This window comes from Calcarisporiella thermophila (genome assembly GCF_041956535.1).
Source record: "Calcarisporiella thermophila strain CBS 279.70 unplaced genomic scaffold VTP21scaffold_12, whole genome shotgun sequence".
NCBI classification, from domain to species: Eukaryota; Fungi; Calcarisporiellomycota; class Calcarisporiellomycetes; order Calcarisporiellales; family Calcarisporiellaceae; genus Calcarisporiella; species Calcarisporiella thermophila.
This window is the reverse complement of record NW_027192202.1, coordinates 12,984-28,684: the sequence shown is the minus strand read 5'-3', so window position 1 is coordinate 28,684 and position 15,701 is coordinate 12,984. Positions and strand designations below refer to the sequence as shown.

Sequence of the window (15,701 nt, the reverse complement as noted above, 5' to 3'; positions counted from 1 at the left end):
AAAAAATTTTTTTTACTAATATATCAATATCTTTCCTTGTTATGCTAATTTTGCTACTCGTTCCCTAATTTTATCAACTTTTACTCCATGACTGTGGCCTTTATTTTAATATGGAGTTAATCTAACAAAAATTCATTAGCCAAAGAAAGTATATATTAATCTAACAACATTATTTTAGTTAGATAGCCGGTTTTAATTATTGATTTATTTTTATTAAGGATTGGTGTAAGCAATGCATTGCTACTCTCAATAAACACAGAGTGAAGTTTTATACATTTTGTTTTCAATTTTTTTTGGGTTATCGCTGGGTTAGCAGAGCGAACACTGCAATCTTTCATATCGGGCGTTAATTAAAATTTCGACCGAATTTGGCTATGCATAAGCAAAGATTATATCCATACCACATTATTGGAGAGTATCCTGTGGTCACTCACATGTTTTACAGCGATAGAATAGTCCCATTCACGCTTTTGCGGATAGGTATCCCCTAAGCTCTTTTTTTCTTTCATTCTAATATTGGAGATACTTGGAGAGTGCAATAGGTTTAATGATACTTGCAAGAGAATGCACGGAATATAGCGAGGAAACAAATTCCCTTGTTGATTCACAAAAAAATGTCACCTCCAACCAAATTCGCAAGCGCGAAATGCTTGGGTTCTTCTGCATGGCCTTTAACTCTTTCCTTCTGGCAGTTGGAGATATGATGGCTAAAATTTGCATGAAGTATACGACTTCCTTGGAGGTTATATTCATCCGCTCCCTCATGAAGCTGCTGTTTGGTTATGTGGGGTGCCTATGTTTTGGACAGCATCCACTCGGGAATGTGGGGACAAGAAGGGCGATATTTCTTCGAGCTTTACTTGGAGGTCTTACAATGGTGTTATTTCTGAGTTCGCTGTCGAAATTGCCCTTGTTTATTACTAATGGTAATTAACAATCACTGGAATCTGTGTTTTGGAGAAGTAAGAAAACTAACGGTCTTTCATCTAGTCATCTTTTCCATCTCCCCTTTGCTGACACCGGTCCTTGCCCGTATTATATTAAAAGAAGAATTATTGATTTTTGAGGTTTGTGCAGTAATTGTTTCACTATGTGGGGTCATGGTTATATCAGAATCGCGGATTTCTCAACACGATAATCCCTCTGTCGCAGTGGAGTTGCTACCAATTCTTTTTGGCATTGTTGGTGCCTTAGGCTCTTCAGCAGCATGCATCTTGGTTCGCAAAGTTGGAACAAAAGTGCACCAAATAGTGTATGTCTTTAACATTGGCGTTGTGAGCACAATATTCTGTTCCGTCGTGATTGCTTTTCGGGGGTTTGTGATGCCTAGAGGCGATATGTGGTACTTATTTTTGTCGCAAGGGCTGTGTTCGTCCCTAGCAGCAAGTTTTTGGACTTTGGGTTTGCAATTAGCTCCCGCTACTCCCACCATGGTGGTTAGCTTAAGCGCCGCCCTATATACCTTTTTAATTGATGTATACTTTTTTAACGAAGTCCCGACTGTTTTAGGCATGTATGGATCGATGCTAATCATCGCCAGCACAATTGGAATAGTGTCGCAGCGCTGGTGGAGAGATTGAAATACTCTTGGAGATAATAAAATATTGTTATCATCTCCGTCAAATAAGCATTGAATACTCGGTTCTCTGCTGCGCTGTTGCAAGTATTAATGCAATGAATAACTGGATTGCAAAAGTAGTACAAGGGATTAAGCCAGAGTATTTCATTATTAATTTTTAATCTCTCCACTTAAATACCAGTGTTGTGGAAAATGCTTCGATAGCTCAATTAAAAGTAAATTGAATGGGCCCACCCTTTCCTTTTTGCAAACTTTACATAGCCAGCAGTTTTGAAGATGCGACGTGCATAAGTATAATTTAAAAAATCTAGCATAGATAATCATCTTAGTGCGAAAAGGACGGTAATGGTGGAAAAAGGTATTTGATATGATCCACAACGATTAAGATCTTGGGTTCCATTTGTCTAAGTCCGAGTTTAGTACTATAAAGGATATTAGTCAAATTTTGCACTAGAGAAAGGAGGGGAAAACGAGTATTGCTTTTATTGAACAGAGATAAAATATTTCAGGCGATTGTTTTCTGATAATGGGAAAAAACCCAATAGATATATCCATAAAATTTTCATTGACATAGCATTGATACTACAACCTCATATTTTTATCAAGATCACTCCAATTTTTTTTATATTAAAATCGTTAATGATAATATTAATCGTAAATGATTAGGATATTGTTGCGATCAGATTACAAGCAGATCTCAGGGTGTCCCGTTGGGCAACAATAGCAATTGTGATTAATACAATACGGGCTATTACCAGGTGAGCATTGAATGTTGCATTCGCTCCCTACATTGCAGGCTTGGGCTACCGCCATAAGCAGCATGGCTACAACTATTTGATTTAAGACTTTCATGGTTGATAAGGGTATACAAATAGTACCGATATAAAGAAGAACTGAAGGCTTTGGCAGAATTCATCCCATTTAAATACCTTCCAGAGAGTACTGAGCATACTTCACTCGGCGCAAAACGATATCCTTTATAAGCTAGGTTTCACACGCTTCTTCGTTGAAAAAACCGTGCCACATCGCCCATTGGTCGATTTCATGAGAATATGAAATTGGCGAGATGTGAGTTGTGCTGAAATCTTCTGATTGTTTTTACTCTGGAGAACAATAATGGATACAACCCTGAAATTAAATGCGGGCTAGTGCCCTTTTGCCGAGCGGAAAGGGGTTTGCTTTAGAAAGCTTGAGCCAAAATATCGGACAAAATAGATATATTCGATACAAATGGAAATGGATCCAGGTTGAGCCTCCCAATGGCATGACTCATCCCTCTGCCACTGAGAGGATAGGATCTCCTTGGATTATCGTGTAATAGATCGTAAAGGGATCCTGCACTTGGTGTTCATTTTGCATATAAGCACAGGATATGGCTGAGAGAGTGAGCTTGGATTTCGAAGCAATAAAACACACGTGTTTTCCTGTAATACTGTATCTAAACAACACTAGCCTCTTGATACAGAAAAGGACTCGGCGCAGAATTTACTCATTATTCTCGTTTCGCTGATCTAGGTTAATTTCGGGATTGATAGCTTCATGATGTGCAGTGTTTTAAATAAAAGCGATATGGCGACTCAAAGAGAATGGTTAATTTCAAATATATCCTAATCCATTTTCTGATCCTCATCGCTAGTCTTTAATATAATCGAGCCAACCTCTTCTGGATTTAAGCCGATTCATATTAAGATTTTTTGGAATTGGTGAAACCTGACATATTCCTGACTATAATCGATATTAGGATTATCAATTGGCGTTGATTTCATGCAATTTCATACCTATAAAATAGAGATGATTTTAATCCACCAGTTATTGATGTCTATTTTGGTTCGATAGCTGTATTATTAATACTTATTTGTAGCGCGAATTTCATCGTCCTTTCTTCAGGACTCAAGGCATACTTCTGCACGACTAGAAAACCCTTAACTTGGCACTGTTAGGGCCAATGCTAACTTAGAGAACTGGCCCATCAGCTCCTACCCAGTCAGTTAAGCTTAAATTAAGATGTGCGATTCCTTTTTACCCGATACGTCATCCCTATTCTTCAACTTGTAATCTAATTGGCGAGAGATGGACGAGTGGGAGTGCGGAGCGCTTGGAAAAATTATGTTCCCATTTTTAATATTTGCAGCAATCGTGATGAGCATGCCAATTTATCGATAACATCAGCTGCCAATTGTCTGTCATAATGCCTGCACCTAGAGTATGCTGCTACTGTAATGTGTGCAAAGGAAATAAGATGGTGAGCCAATCAACTCTTCTAAAGCATAAAAAAAAATCGGAGCAATTTTTGAAGAATCAGAGAGAGAGAGCAGCAGAGGAGCTCGCTAGAACTATGGCTACAGATAGCCCAATAGCCGCCCCGCATTCACCTCCAAACCATAAAGCACCCAGTCCTGAGCCTACTTCTTCCCTTATTTCTGATGACAAATCAATTATCGATTCTCTAACGAGTTCTGACTCCAAACATGATTCCGAGTCCAATCCTGACTTTGATGCCAATTTCGATCCCGAGGAACTTCGCGATGCATCCTCCAAATCTACTACACTTAATACCTGTAGGTATCCTCTAATTATTTCTTCGTTTCTGTCCAGCTCTTGGATATACAAATATATAATTTTCGCTAATATTTTTCTTGAATTGCCACAATAGTTGGATCTAGATTTAGTTTCATGAATCCATTAAATATATTTTCCTCCGCAAATCAATCTTCAAAACACCCAAGCAAGCCTGCAACCATTGTCGAAAGCTCTCCCCCTAAACCGTTTCAATTTTCGCATATTAACAGATATATTCCCTACAAGTCTAATCGCTCTGTATCCATTCAAAATCACTCGGATGACTCTACTTCTTCGTCAGCTATACCTACATCAAAGACTTTTTCATCACAGATTCCTGGATCAAAAACTTCTTCATCAGAGAATCCTCCATCGGTGGCCCCTTTACCAGCAACTCCCCCTCCAGTAACTGCTGCACCGAAAACTTCTTCTCCTGAGAGCTCGCAAGGAACCAAAAATAGCATAAAATCTCCGCCTTCGCCCATCAAAACTGCAAGAGGGCTAGAATATGCGGTTGAGAAAATAGTTAACAAGAGAATTCGCAAAGTTCGCCGTAGAAGACGAGTGGAATACTTGGTGAAATGGGAGGGATATAGCGATTCCGAGTCAACCTGGGAGCCGAAAATAAACCTCACTAATGCTCTAGAATCAGTTCTTGAATACGAGGAAAAAATCAGGAAGGAATCAAGTTGATAGGAAAAGTGACAGGATTTTTCTTTTCTTGATATAAATATGTATGGTTTATGAATCTATATTTAAGTTGTAGTTATGGCTTCTCTCGACTCTTTGCATCGATGTTAATATAATTATTTTCTGGATTTTGCCGTAGTTGAATTGCATCAAATTCAATAATATTCCCACGTTAGACATACAGCACTTGAGACATAGTACGCACAAAGATATAATTTATATAAATTATGGAATTAGAATCCAACTTCAAATCCGGATATACAATGAATTTTCGTCTGAGGGACTGAGGGGATGAAGGGCGGTACTATCTCCTTTCTCATTAGCTTTGACCAGTCAACAGAAGCAAAAAAAGGGTGGCCCTTAATCTCTTGCCCACCGTTACTGCCAGATCGTTGATCAGGATCGCGGGTCAGCAAACCAGTGAGCAGACTACGAGCCTCAGTGGAAACATCACTGGGGAAAGTCAGTCCGTCTTGTAAGATTTTACGGTGCAACTCTTTAATGTTATTGTCATAGAACGGTGGAAACCCTGTTAACATCTCGTAAAGAAGAACACCGAGTGCCCACCAGTCCACCGCCTTGGTATATTTTTGCCCAAGTAATAACTCTGGTGCAAGATATTATGGCGTGCTGCAGAATGTATTTATTGTGCCCTTTTCCTCCATATTCAACCTGCAGAGGCCGAAATCACTTAGTGTAATATGTCCGTTGTAATTGATGAGAATATTCTCGAGTTTCAAGTCCCTAGAAGATTAAATAGAACAAAATTTCTAAAATTATTCCCACATCGCATAAAACAACATAATTTCAATCATTGCAAACCCTTAGATGAGGTTGCATTCATGAATACACTCCAATGCACAATAGATTTCTGCAGTATAAAACCGGGCGCGTTCCTCTGAAAATTTGCCTAGCATCTGCAAATGCTCAATCAAAACTCCACCATTTATAAATGCAAACACTAGATATAGTTTCTCAGGACTTTGGAAATAGAATTTGAGCGGGACTATAAATGGGTTGTTAATTTGCTCGAGCACCATGCGCTCTGCCAGAGTGTGATAAACTTCTGAGCAGAAATTTATATGAACTTTTCGAATAATCTTCATGGCATAAACACGGCTCGTATCTCGCTTTCGCACTTGCAATACCTTGTTTTTTCGTGATGCTAAGTGTTTATCCAGCGAAGTTTGGCTCATATATAATACTTACTTTACCGAAACTTCCCGCCCCAATCACTTTCAGTAAATCAAAGGAACCGGTTGTCAATGGATTATTGTTCTAATTTAAAAAGGTAAAGCATGGTTAAGCATTTGTATCCAAATATTACTGCCGAATCATTTGGTTCATACCCGATCTCGGTGATAGAATAGCTGCACATGAAGCTGACCGGTGCTGCCTTGGAGTGGGTACCATTCGTCTTGAACTATCTGATCAATAAAGCTTGGTTGTATCTTTAAGCGACCAAGAATTACACTGCTCTTTGAAGGATTTCCTGGTGGTGAACGCAAATAAATAGTGAAATTGATAATCGAATGTTTTGTCACGTCACTGTTAGAAAAAATAAACTTAACGTTTTTGCGATGATGATAAAGTGAACTGTGCCTACAATGTTATTTCGTATTGCCATGCAGGATTTTGCATATCACCTCCAAGGGGTTTGACCAGAATTTCGCTCTTAATAAAGAAATTGCATGCCATTTCTTGCGCATTTCACACTAAGAATTTTCAATTACCTTTTCAAACTCTACAACAACATAGGGCAACCACCAGCACTCATTTTGAAGCTGGTTAACACGGTCCCTCCAATTTACTCGATAAAATGAAGTACATCTTGATCGACGTTGGCTAATTATTGGTGATACAGGAGGAAGGCTTATTCCGGGTGGGAGAGAGAGTCTATGGCCCTCAAGTATATGTACAGTTAATGTTCCTGCTTGGACATTCTGTGCCATCATTTGTTATTTAATGAAGGGTAAACCAATGGAGATGTCAGTTACAAATGAATGGGAACTTAGTATCCGCTATTAATAATCTCCCTCTAATTGCGGAGGTATAGTCTAGAGAAAATGCAATCAAATCGAGAGATTTGTTTTGACAAAGCAGTTTGAATCATTAAACTTTTAAATAAAAAGGTATTTTTCTAAAGAAAATTCCATAGAAACTCTGTATGCTCATAAAATAATTTCGATGACAAACCGTTAATTGATAACCCGAATGCTTTTAATTCAAAGTTCAGGAATCATGAAATTCGCTAGATATGGTTGACATTGATTCTCAAATTTATAATTGACATCCATTGGAAATCTCGAACAGATATTTCTCTATAGTTGTAATTTGCTCACTTTGTACAATGTTCCCAATTTATAGTATAGTTATATCTGATCATTATCTCTCACATTTTTTTTCTCATTAAGACAGCGCTAATTTATACAACTCTTAAGTATACGGATCCTACTTTTTGAGGATTCAAGTTTGGTATTTGCTTCATATTCTTTAATTAAATATTATACTCGTGAAATCGATAAAGTTGCATCAGTAGAATTCATTCAAATATTATATTCCTCTTATCTCACGTAAAGATCATCCGTTTTGTTAAAACTCTGGTTTGACGAGCACCTCCCGAGATTCTTAATCCCTTGAAGGTTCAGTCCCAAAATAACTTTGATTTTATTTCCTCAAGAATATCATTGAATAGGCAAAAAAAACTGTGACGAGTGACAATTTTCGCACAAAACTCGCAACGATGCGTAGTTGTAGTCAGTTTGATGTATCTAATTATGTATTAATTAAACTATTACAAGTTTAGGAAGGCGCATACTCATTAAAGAAATGTATAAAAATACAATTGCTCAGTAAAAGTTATTGGGGATCAGAGTATGAATAGAAGCATTATAATTTTTTTATGGCAATTGTCATTATAGCATTGACTCTACAACACAGAAAGCTGAGAAATTTTTGAGAGATGTTTCAAATATTTTTCTTTAAGTGTATAATAATTTATTTACAAAAGCATCAAAGGCTATACCAATCATTAAAATGGACATCCTAAAAAAATTACATATTACTCATAGGTTGAAGTACTAAATGGTGAATTACTATTGTCTAAATTAGAGCCTTGAGCAAAAATAAATTAATTTGTATCTCCTTCAGCGTTTCCAGTTACATTCCCTCCAGCGTTTCCTATTCCATTCCCACCAGCGTTTCCTCTGCCATTTCCACCGGCGTTTCCTCTGCCATTCCCTCCGGCGTTTCCGTTGCCGTTTCCATTTCCGTTCCCATTTCCGTTCCCATTTCCGTTCCCATTTCCGTTCCCATTTCCGTTCCCATTACCGTTCCCATTACCGTTCCCATTGCCGTTTCCTCCTTGTCGTTGTCTCACGTCTCTGTTAATACCATCGACGATACTATTCAGACGGGCCTCTACCTGCCTGGCCATGTTTATATCCCCTCCTTGCATCCTAATCCACGAGTCTGGAACACTACTGAGTGTTGCAACAGTTGCAGTTGGGGATGGAGCTGCAAGAGTGGCTGTGGTTGGTGTGCCATTTGGAGGAGGAGGTGCAGATTCAGGGAAGTCGCTGTATATATAGCACATGGAATCACTAGTGGTGGGCATGACGGATGCAACTTGGACATTAAAAGGTTTCATAAAGTCGGAGATCAGAGCACGGCTCCCGTCTTCCCTGTTGGTTCCACCATATCGCCATACGAAAAGCTCGCCTTTCTTTTGCCAGTCTGCCCAGATCTTGTCGATATACGCATGATGCAAGTAAAAGATAGGACTAGTTGAATATGCTTTGGTCAATATACCTCAATCAAATCAGCGATTCCATAGTAGCTACTACTTACTCATTTGGGCTCGCCATAGTTACCATATCTCCACCGATTCCGACATGAATGTTACCATGCGGAACGATTTCAATAAGTTTCTCAAATTCATCATAGCTTTCAGTACCACGAGTGATATTCTGGATAACCGCTGTGGACGCCACTTGTTCTTTGTTGAGAGTAAGATCCCTTCGTAGACAACGAGGAGATCCATCTGGGTAATAAACTTGCCAGTTTGCAATAGGGCCAGACGTAACACAGCTGCTACCCCGGCCGCCGAACCAACTATCAGAGAAGACTGGACTTCCAAGTGGGTTTTCAGCATCTTCGCTCCAGTTCTACATAAATCTTAGGTTAATGACACTTGATATTTGATACACATGCCATATCCCTTACATACCCAATAGGGGAGCACAACATTTGGGTTAATGCTCTGCAACGCTTTTTCGTATTCACGAAGAAAAGCACGATGCCAGGGGAAAAATTGAGGAGTAATGTGAGCGTACTCAGTTGCATCCAAATGCCACTTAGTAAACAAGTCGAAGCGATTTGGACGCGTCCCTTGGTTCAGTTGGCGTACTGCGTTGATGAAGTCGGTGCGTTCTTGATCCGAACATTGACGGATTTCCTTTCGTACCGAGATGGAGGCACATTTTCCATTAACGAAAGGGATTAGCGAAATAAGTCCGACAAAAATATATAAAGTGTATAAATATGAAGTAGAGTGGGCTCCAATTTTCATGGTGAATACGGAATGATGATGCAGGAAATAAAAACAAAAGAACCAGTTATTTATAACGGCTGTTGGTATGGCCTAAGTGTACGCTGCGACCTTAAAGGCAACAACGTATCCATTTATAATATTTTGGCCTTTAATGGGCAAATGAAACCTTCTGAATCTAATTGGTCTAATTATTTGACAATTTTCGTGGGAATGCAGTCCCGAGCGAGTAGGCTAATTTAAATCAGTGCGCAAGAGGCAAAGCGTAGCAGCATTGGTTTTCATACAACACAAATGCTTAGTTAGATGGTCTATGCGTACGAACGTGAGTTGAATTTGCTAGTTAATAGCCAAGGTGTGCTGGCAAAGTGTCTACCAATAGGTAGGCAAAAGCATAAATTTCCTATTTACATCTCATAAAAAACTATTAGAAAGTGAACAACGAGGGAGTGTCAGACTATGAGGAGCCATTCAACAGTGAATATCCTCGCCACATGGTTGCTAAGTTCCACATAAACAAGAATCATTAATCCAGAGATTTCCCCTGAACTTTAAGCGTAAAACTGTCCTTTTCTCTATAATTAAGGAACCTGAAACTTGAAACACAATTGCCAACTTTGTTCCATTGTTTGTTAGAATCTATAGATACCTGCAACATCTAGCTACTGGTATTTCTGATTAAAAAAAATGGCAATCGCCAAGATTCATAAGAAACCATTAAAAATTCGGGTTACGAAAATAAAAAATGCGCCCTTTTCATCTTTCTAATGATAGCCTTTACCAATGTTTTGAGAGAAAGCTCAAACGCAATGTTTCTTAATTGAGTATCAAAGCTTTATACTACGCCAGACACATACCATCTGGAGACATAGTAAGCTCAGGCACCTATGTCAGTAGGCAACCCAATAGGTGCATCGCCGACTCGCCCTTACCACTGTGGAGATGAGATTTTGCACCACATACTTCAAGACCATCTGGAGACTGGAATTCCCTTGATCCTTAGAATAGCAATGGATCTTAGCGCTTCCGCCCACAAATTCCGGTGATGTAAAGTGTGGTACACAGTTATACGCTATGCCAAGAGTATTTGCGAGGTTCGAGCGTGAAATCTCAATCATTGCTCAGTTTGCCAAGTGATATCTGTCATTTCTCTTTACTTAGTAGTTCCACGACAAATCATATGCTGTCCAGAAAAAACTGGCAAAAATAACTATTGGTAAATTTTGCAGAGCCAACTGGTCCATTTGCATTTGTACCTTTTCGGCAAAACTTCTAGTGCTCCTGACCAATTGAGATATAGCCGACTATTTCCCGTAAATGTACAAGTCAAAGTGCAAATACTACGATATTGAATGAACCTTCCACAACATAATAGCAAAGGATAAGCGGTTTTAACTTGGCTAAAAAACTCGCCTAACTCTTGAAATCGGGACAATGGCGGTTCATAGTTCTATTTGGAGTTTAGATCACTTTTTAGATCAAAAGAGACTAAGTAGAGTATCAAGAAAGTTTAACGAAGATTATAGGTATAATGATTTGTGGTCCTTATAATGATACGGAAAGATTCTCTCTATTATTATATATTCTTTAAATATCCATAGAATACTCCTTTTCTATGGTTTGAACAAACTCTATCATGTAGTTATGTCTGGAAGTGGCCATGATTTTACCCGTTTCCGTTTTGATTCTATCTTTAAGATGGAACAGTTTTTCTAGACATAAATATTCTTGGTCAGAGTTTTGCAAGCTCATACAGATATTGGTTGTATTTACCGTGGAAATGTGAAATGGCGGTTCCATGTCCAGCCTTTGATTGTGCATCGTATTGTTCTTTGGTCATATTTTCAATGGGCTTCTCTTCGGGATTGTACAAGGCTCGACCTTTGGCGCCACTAAAAGCAGCGCATCGTAAAATACCTTAAGTGAAATAAATATGTATTATTAAGGGCTGTTGATTTTTTTAGAAAAACACTCCGCAAATTCAATTAATTTACCAAAAGCACCCATGGCATCTAATTTATCGGCATCTTGCACTCTATAGAGGAGTTTCATACGATAAAACGAGGATTCAGAGACATATAAGCATTTTATGATTTGTTGCCTACATATGTAATTCTATGCAGTTGTCTCTCCAGGGATCCGGCACAGCCGCCAGCTCTTTTCTATAGGACACGTTCTCAATAATGTTAGTTATAAGCTCAGCTTTTGCAGAGTCGAACTGGTGCTCTTTGAAAAATTCCAGCACCGTCTCGCGTGCTGTTTTACTTCCAGCAATTATATATTTAGCATCCCCAATGTCATGGAATAATGCTGCATATTCAACGATCTCGAGATCGACTGGCCTCCGCTTTATCTCCTCTTTGGCAATCTTGAGAGCTAGAGTTCCAAGGTAATGGTGAATTAGTAAGCTAGAATTTTATCGTCTTCGAAATGTTAAATCACCTTGTCTCCTTACTCTGTCTACATGAAACCAATCATGAGAAGGATCATACTTGCTCATGTATTCTTTGACAAATTCCTCTGCCGCATTGAGAGTCGATGACAATTCACTGTTTGTCATGATAGTTGTAAATATAGAAGGCAAATTATATTTTGCTAGAATCTTAATCGCAGTGACGCAAACCTGCAGAAACCGCTGAAACTTTTATAAAATACAAAATCGAGCACCGATGATTCGGAATTGAATCGGTATAATTTTATATTAAGGACTAAAATCCTCTTTTGGAAGGGTATCTTTGATATAGCTTTCCATCTGCATGGTGTCCGAATTCAAGATTGCAGTATAACGTAAAGATATTTCAATTTTAATATCGATTCCTCTATCCACATAAAAACAGCTCAACTCGCGCATCCGGGATATTCAAATCCAAAAGTTAGTTCTGAATTCACTATACAACTGTGTGTTTGCATTCGGAAAAGTTTGCAAAATTGTAAACATTCATATTCAATATATTATAGATTCAAATAGAAGTATAAAAACCAGAAAATAGGACAGAAATTTTGTACTGTACATTATTAAGGTATAACGGATAGATTTACCAAATTTCTTTTCGTATCTGCGTAGGAAGATAAAATTCATAGAAGCTACGCTTTAGCATTTTAAAGGACTTCAAAAGGACCAACTATTAATAAAATCAAAATCAAAATAAATTACAAATAATTCCATCAAAATTGTGTTCCCTTTGATATATTTACCTTACCAGCTACAGTATATATGAGGTTTGAACAAACCATTAAATTATTATAGCTACGCTCAATGTAATCTCATGAAATGCAGATTATTAGCGGAGTAATTGGAATATCGAGAGAAATCCAAGAAATCTTTTCCATATTCTCTTCGAAATTTTTCATGAGTAGAATTGTAAAAAAGCATGCGGATCCATCTGTCATTGACTATTATCAACAGTCCTGGCAAAGATACTGGAAAAGGTTCCAGATATTTATGCTAGCATTGGTGGGGCTTGGGATTTTAAACATTTTCCATTTCAAATTTCAATTTCCCGATAATATTGCTATTGTGAAGGTATCAATGTTTATATGAATAATTCTAATGCTATGACTTTAAAATTCATGCGCAAGCTTATAAAACATCAGGAATATTGCACGACAACTGTCTGTCTCGAAACTGCCGCGGGTATTCTTCGTGACATTAACTCATCCGTCTCACCATGCGATAACTTTTATGATTTCGCTTGTGGGAGGTTCAAAGAGCATCATCATATACCGCCTGAAACATCCAGATGGATTATGTTTAATGTGGTGCAGGAGGAAAATCTTCTAACAATCCGAGATGTATTGGAGGGAGATTATGATGGTAGTACTGTTGGGAATTTGACACGAGAAGAAGAGCTCAATGATAGGGAAGTATTCGAAAAAGCCAAAAAGGTATATGAGGTGTGCATGCGTACTTCAGTTAATGAAGGAAGAGCCCAAAATTTGGTTTCTGTGTTAAAGCTGGTATTGGAAGGATTCCCACTTCCTCGCCCGCTCCCTGAGTATTTTAGCAGTGATGCAGAAAATAATACAAAAGATGATGATAATGCTATAAAGAGTTCTCTAGGTGCCGCGCTGGGCCTAATCGCGAACTACGGAATCAGCGCATTCTTCCAATACGAGCTTTGGCCAGATATGAATGTGAACAGATTACGGCTTACGCAGCCAGTACTTGGGTTGCCGGCTCTTGCATATTATCAGGATAAAACGCTAGTGCACGCATATAGGATGGCTATTTCGGAAACTTTTTCAGGAATTGTGGCAGATGCGGATTTATGGCCAAACACGCCTGATATTGAACAGAAAACATGGGAGAGCATTTCCGAAAAAATCGTCATTTTTGAAAAACAGCTAATGGAGCATTTCTTACCACAGTGAGGACGATGTTTTTAGTTATTTTAAAGTCTATTTTCTTACAAAATGAGGTTTTATTTCTCTAGACAACAATTGAGTAACCCCAAGCTTTCGTATAATCTTATGAATATCACTACCCTTCAACGCCTGGCCCCTCTCCTTGATTGGGATAGTCATTTTAAGCAGCTCTATTCAAATGCGAGTCCAGCACCTTTAGACGTGGATCTAATTGTGAGCTGGCCATATTATGCCGGGAATCTTTCCTCGATTATTGCAAAAACACATTCCCCCACAATTCAAGCATTTTTGCTTTGGCGAACAATTAGCGAGTATGCAAATTATCTTCCTGAGCGACTAACACAGTCACTACGAAAGCTAAACGATGTCCTTTCTGGTACGAAACGAAACATTGACTCACCACGCTGGCGTACTTGTATAAATGAAGTGAGTAAATTTATTTGGCATGTTCCCGGTCGCCACTTTGCACTACGCCGATTTGGGCCGGAAAGCAGAAATGCTCTTAAAGAGTTAATAGATAACATCCGCCAGGAATTTATCATGACTCTTCCACATCTCGATTGGCTTGATGAGAAGACGCGTGTAAATGCCCTTAAAAAAGCTGAAGAACTTAAATATTTGGTTGGGTATCCATCTGAGTCTCCCAATTTAATGTCACCAAGTGATTTACAGAGATACTATGCTGATTTCGAAGTCTCCACAGACAATTTCCAGGAGATAGGAGTTGCAGGAAGAATGTTCATGTTTACGAAATTAATTCAAATGCTGGGTAAAAAACCCGACAGATATATCTGGTGGATGACTTCGTACACGGCTGACGCCTACCACGTAAGAGCTTCATTGAATATATAGCTTACCGATACAACTTGATATAATTCTTTATTTTCTCTATGTTGGGATTTAGTCTCTAGTTTTAGGTCATTTAGCTGTACCTTCAGGAGGCGCTCAACCACCTTTCTTCCACATTAACCTACCGTCATATATCAACTACGGTACGCTTGGATATATAGTTGGGCATGAAATAACGGTTGGCATACATGTGATGTTTCACCTATATAAAACATACTAACGTAAAAAATCGTCATAGCACGGATTTGACAATCAAGGCCGTCAATACGACGGTCAAGGTGCGCTTCGTGACTGGTGGAGCCAAGAGGCATCACATAATTTTGAAATGAGAGCTCAGTGTTTTGTTGATCAATACTCCAACTTCTCTATGCGCGCTCCGAATGGCAGTACAGTGTATCTAGATGGCCGAAACACCCTCAGCGAGAATATTGCAGATAACGGTGGAATTCGACAGGCCTACCTTGCATGGAAAAAATCCATCGAGCCATCTCTGCATGACCAGATATTACCTGGGCTAGAACATTATACCCGTGAACAGTTATTTTTCATAGCAAGTGCTCGGCCCTACTGTGGATACTCTTCCCCTGAGATGCAGCTTCAGAAATTGCTTACAAACGAACATTCTCCAGAAGTGTTCCGAGTAAATGGAGTAGCAATGAATTCGGAAGAGTTCGCTCGTGCTTGGAAATGTCCATCGGGATCTAGAATGAATCCGAATAAGAAATGCACACTTTGGTGAATTAAAAGAACTTGCCTTCTATCTTCTCAATTATACAGTTACAAAATGACTATGCATTTTGACTACTTAATTATATTTCATTAATATTATATAACACCTATGGTATTATCCAACAATAATGACCGTATATTTTAACAAATGAGTAATAATTTCAGTAATTATCTCTTCTTACAATTATAAAGCTCCGACCAAATAGCCTCATTGAGCCACACTCATACCTTGTATAAATTTAATATCCAGGTACAAAGTGCTTTTACAGGTTTCCGGTTGAAGATAATTAGTTACCTCTACCCTTTCATCCATCAATATTTCCATTAATCATCCCATGAGAATAACAATTTAACTCCTTATTTAATCAGATGTTGTAGGAG

The 15,701-nt window shown here is 38.5% G+C and overlaps 5 protein-coding genes across 5 annotated transcripts; 3 read left to right on the top strand and 2 right to left on the bottom strand.

Moving 5' to 3' along the window:
* Nucleotides 1-646: 646 nt before the first annotated feature.
* VTP21DRAFT_1517 (uncharacterized protein) lies at nucleotides 647-1,580 on the top strand (the record flags this gene model as incomplete). Its single annotated transcript, XM_069391613.1, has 2 exons — nucleotides 647-926; nucleotides 991-1,580. 2 exons carry the CDS (start codon nucleotides 647-649, stop codon nucleotides 1,578-1,580), a joined length of 870 nt encoding a protein of 289 aa, XP_069250854.1.
* Nucleotides 1,581-3,767: 2,187 nt separating this feature from the next.
* VTP21DRAFT_1516 (uncharacterized protein) lies at nucleotides 3,768-4,831 on the top strand (the record flags this gene model as incomplete). Its single annotated transcript, XM_069391612.1, has 2 exons — nucleotides 3,768-4,137; nucleotides 4,233-4,831. 2 exons carry the CDS (start codon nucleotides 3,768-3,770, stop codon nucleotides 4,829-4,831), a joined length of 969 nt encoding a protein of 322 aa, XP_069250853.1.
* A 3,127-nt stretch (nucleotides 4,832-7,958) lies between these two features.
* VTP21DRAFT_1515 (uncharacterized protein) lies at nucleotides 7,959-10,495 on the bottom strand (the record flags this gene model as incomplete). The annotated part of the gene is made up of 5 exons (XM_069391611.1): nucleotides 7,959-8,610; nucleotides 8,678-8,994; nucleotides 9,057-9,259; nucleotides 10,235-10,262; nucleotides 10,310-10,495. 5 exons carry the CDS (start codon nucleotides 10,493-10,495, stop codon nucleotides 7,959-7,961), a joined length of 1,386 nt encoding a protein of 461 aa, XP_069250852.1.
* Nucleotides 10,496-10,964: 469 nt separating this feature from the next.
* VTP21DRAFT_1514 (uncharacterized protein) lies at nucleotides 10,965-11,937 on the bottom strand (the record flags this gene model as incomplete). The annotated part of the gene is made up of 5 exons (XM_069391610.1): nucleotides 10,965-11,089; nucleotides 11,151-11,294; nucleotides 11,372-11,412; nucleotides 11,483-11,753; nucleotides 11,820-11,937. 5 exons carry the CDS (start codon nucleotides 11,935-11,937, stop codon nucleotides 10,965-10,967), a joined length of 699 nt encoding a protein of 232 aa, XP_069250851.1.
* Nucleotides 11,938-12,726: 789 nt separating this feature from the next.
* VTP21DRAFT_1513 (uncharacterized protein) lies at nucleotides 12,727-15,330 on the top strand (the record flags this gene model as incomplete). The annotated part of the gene is made up of 5 exons (XM_069391609.1): nucleotides 12,727-12,900; nucleotides 12,972-13,744; nucleotides 13,811-14,570; nucleotides 14,647-14,769; nucleotides 14,830-15,330. The coding sequence occupies 5 exons, from the start codon at nucleotides 12,727-12,729 to the stop codon at nucleotides 15,328-15,330; spliced, it is 2,331 nt and encodes a 776-aa protein (XP_069250850.1).
* Nucleotides 15,331-15,701: the final 371 nt, after the last annotated feature.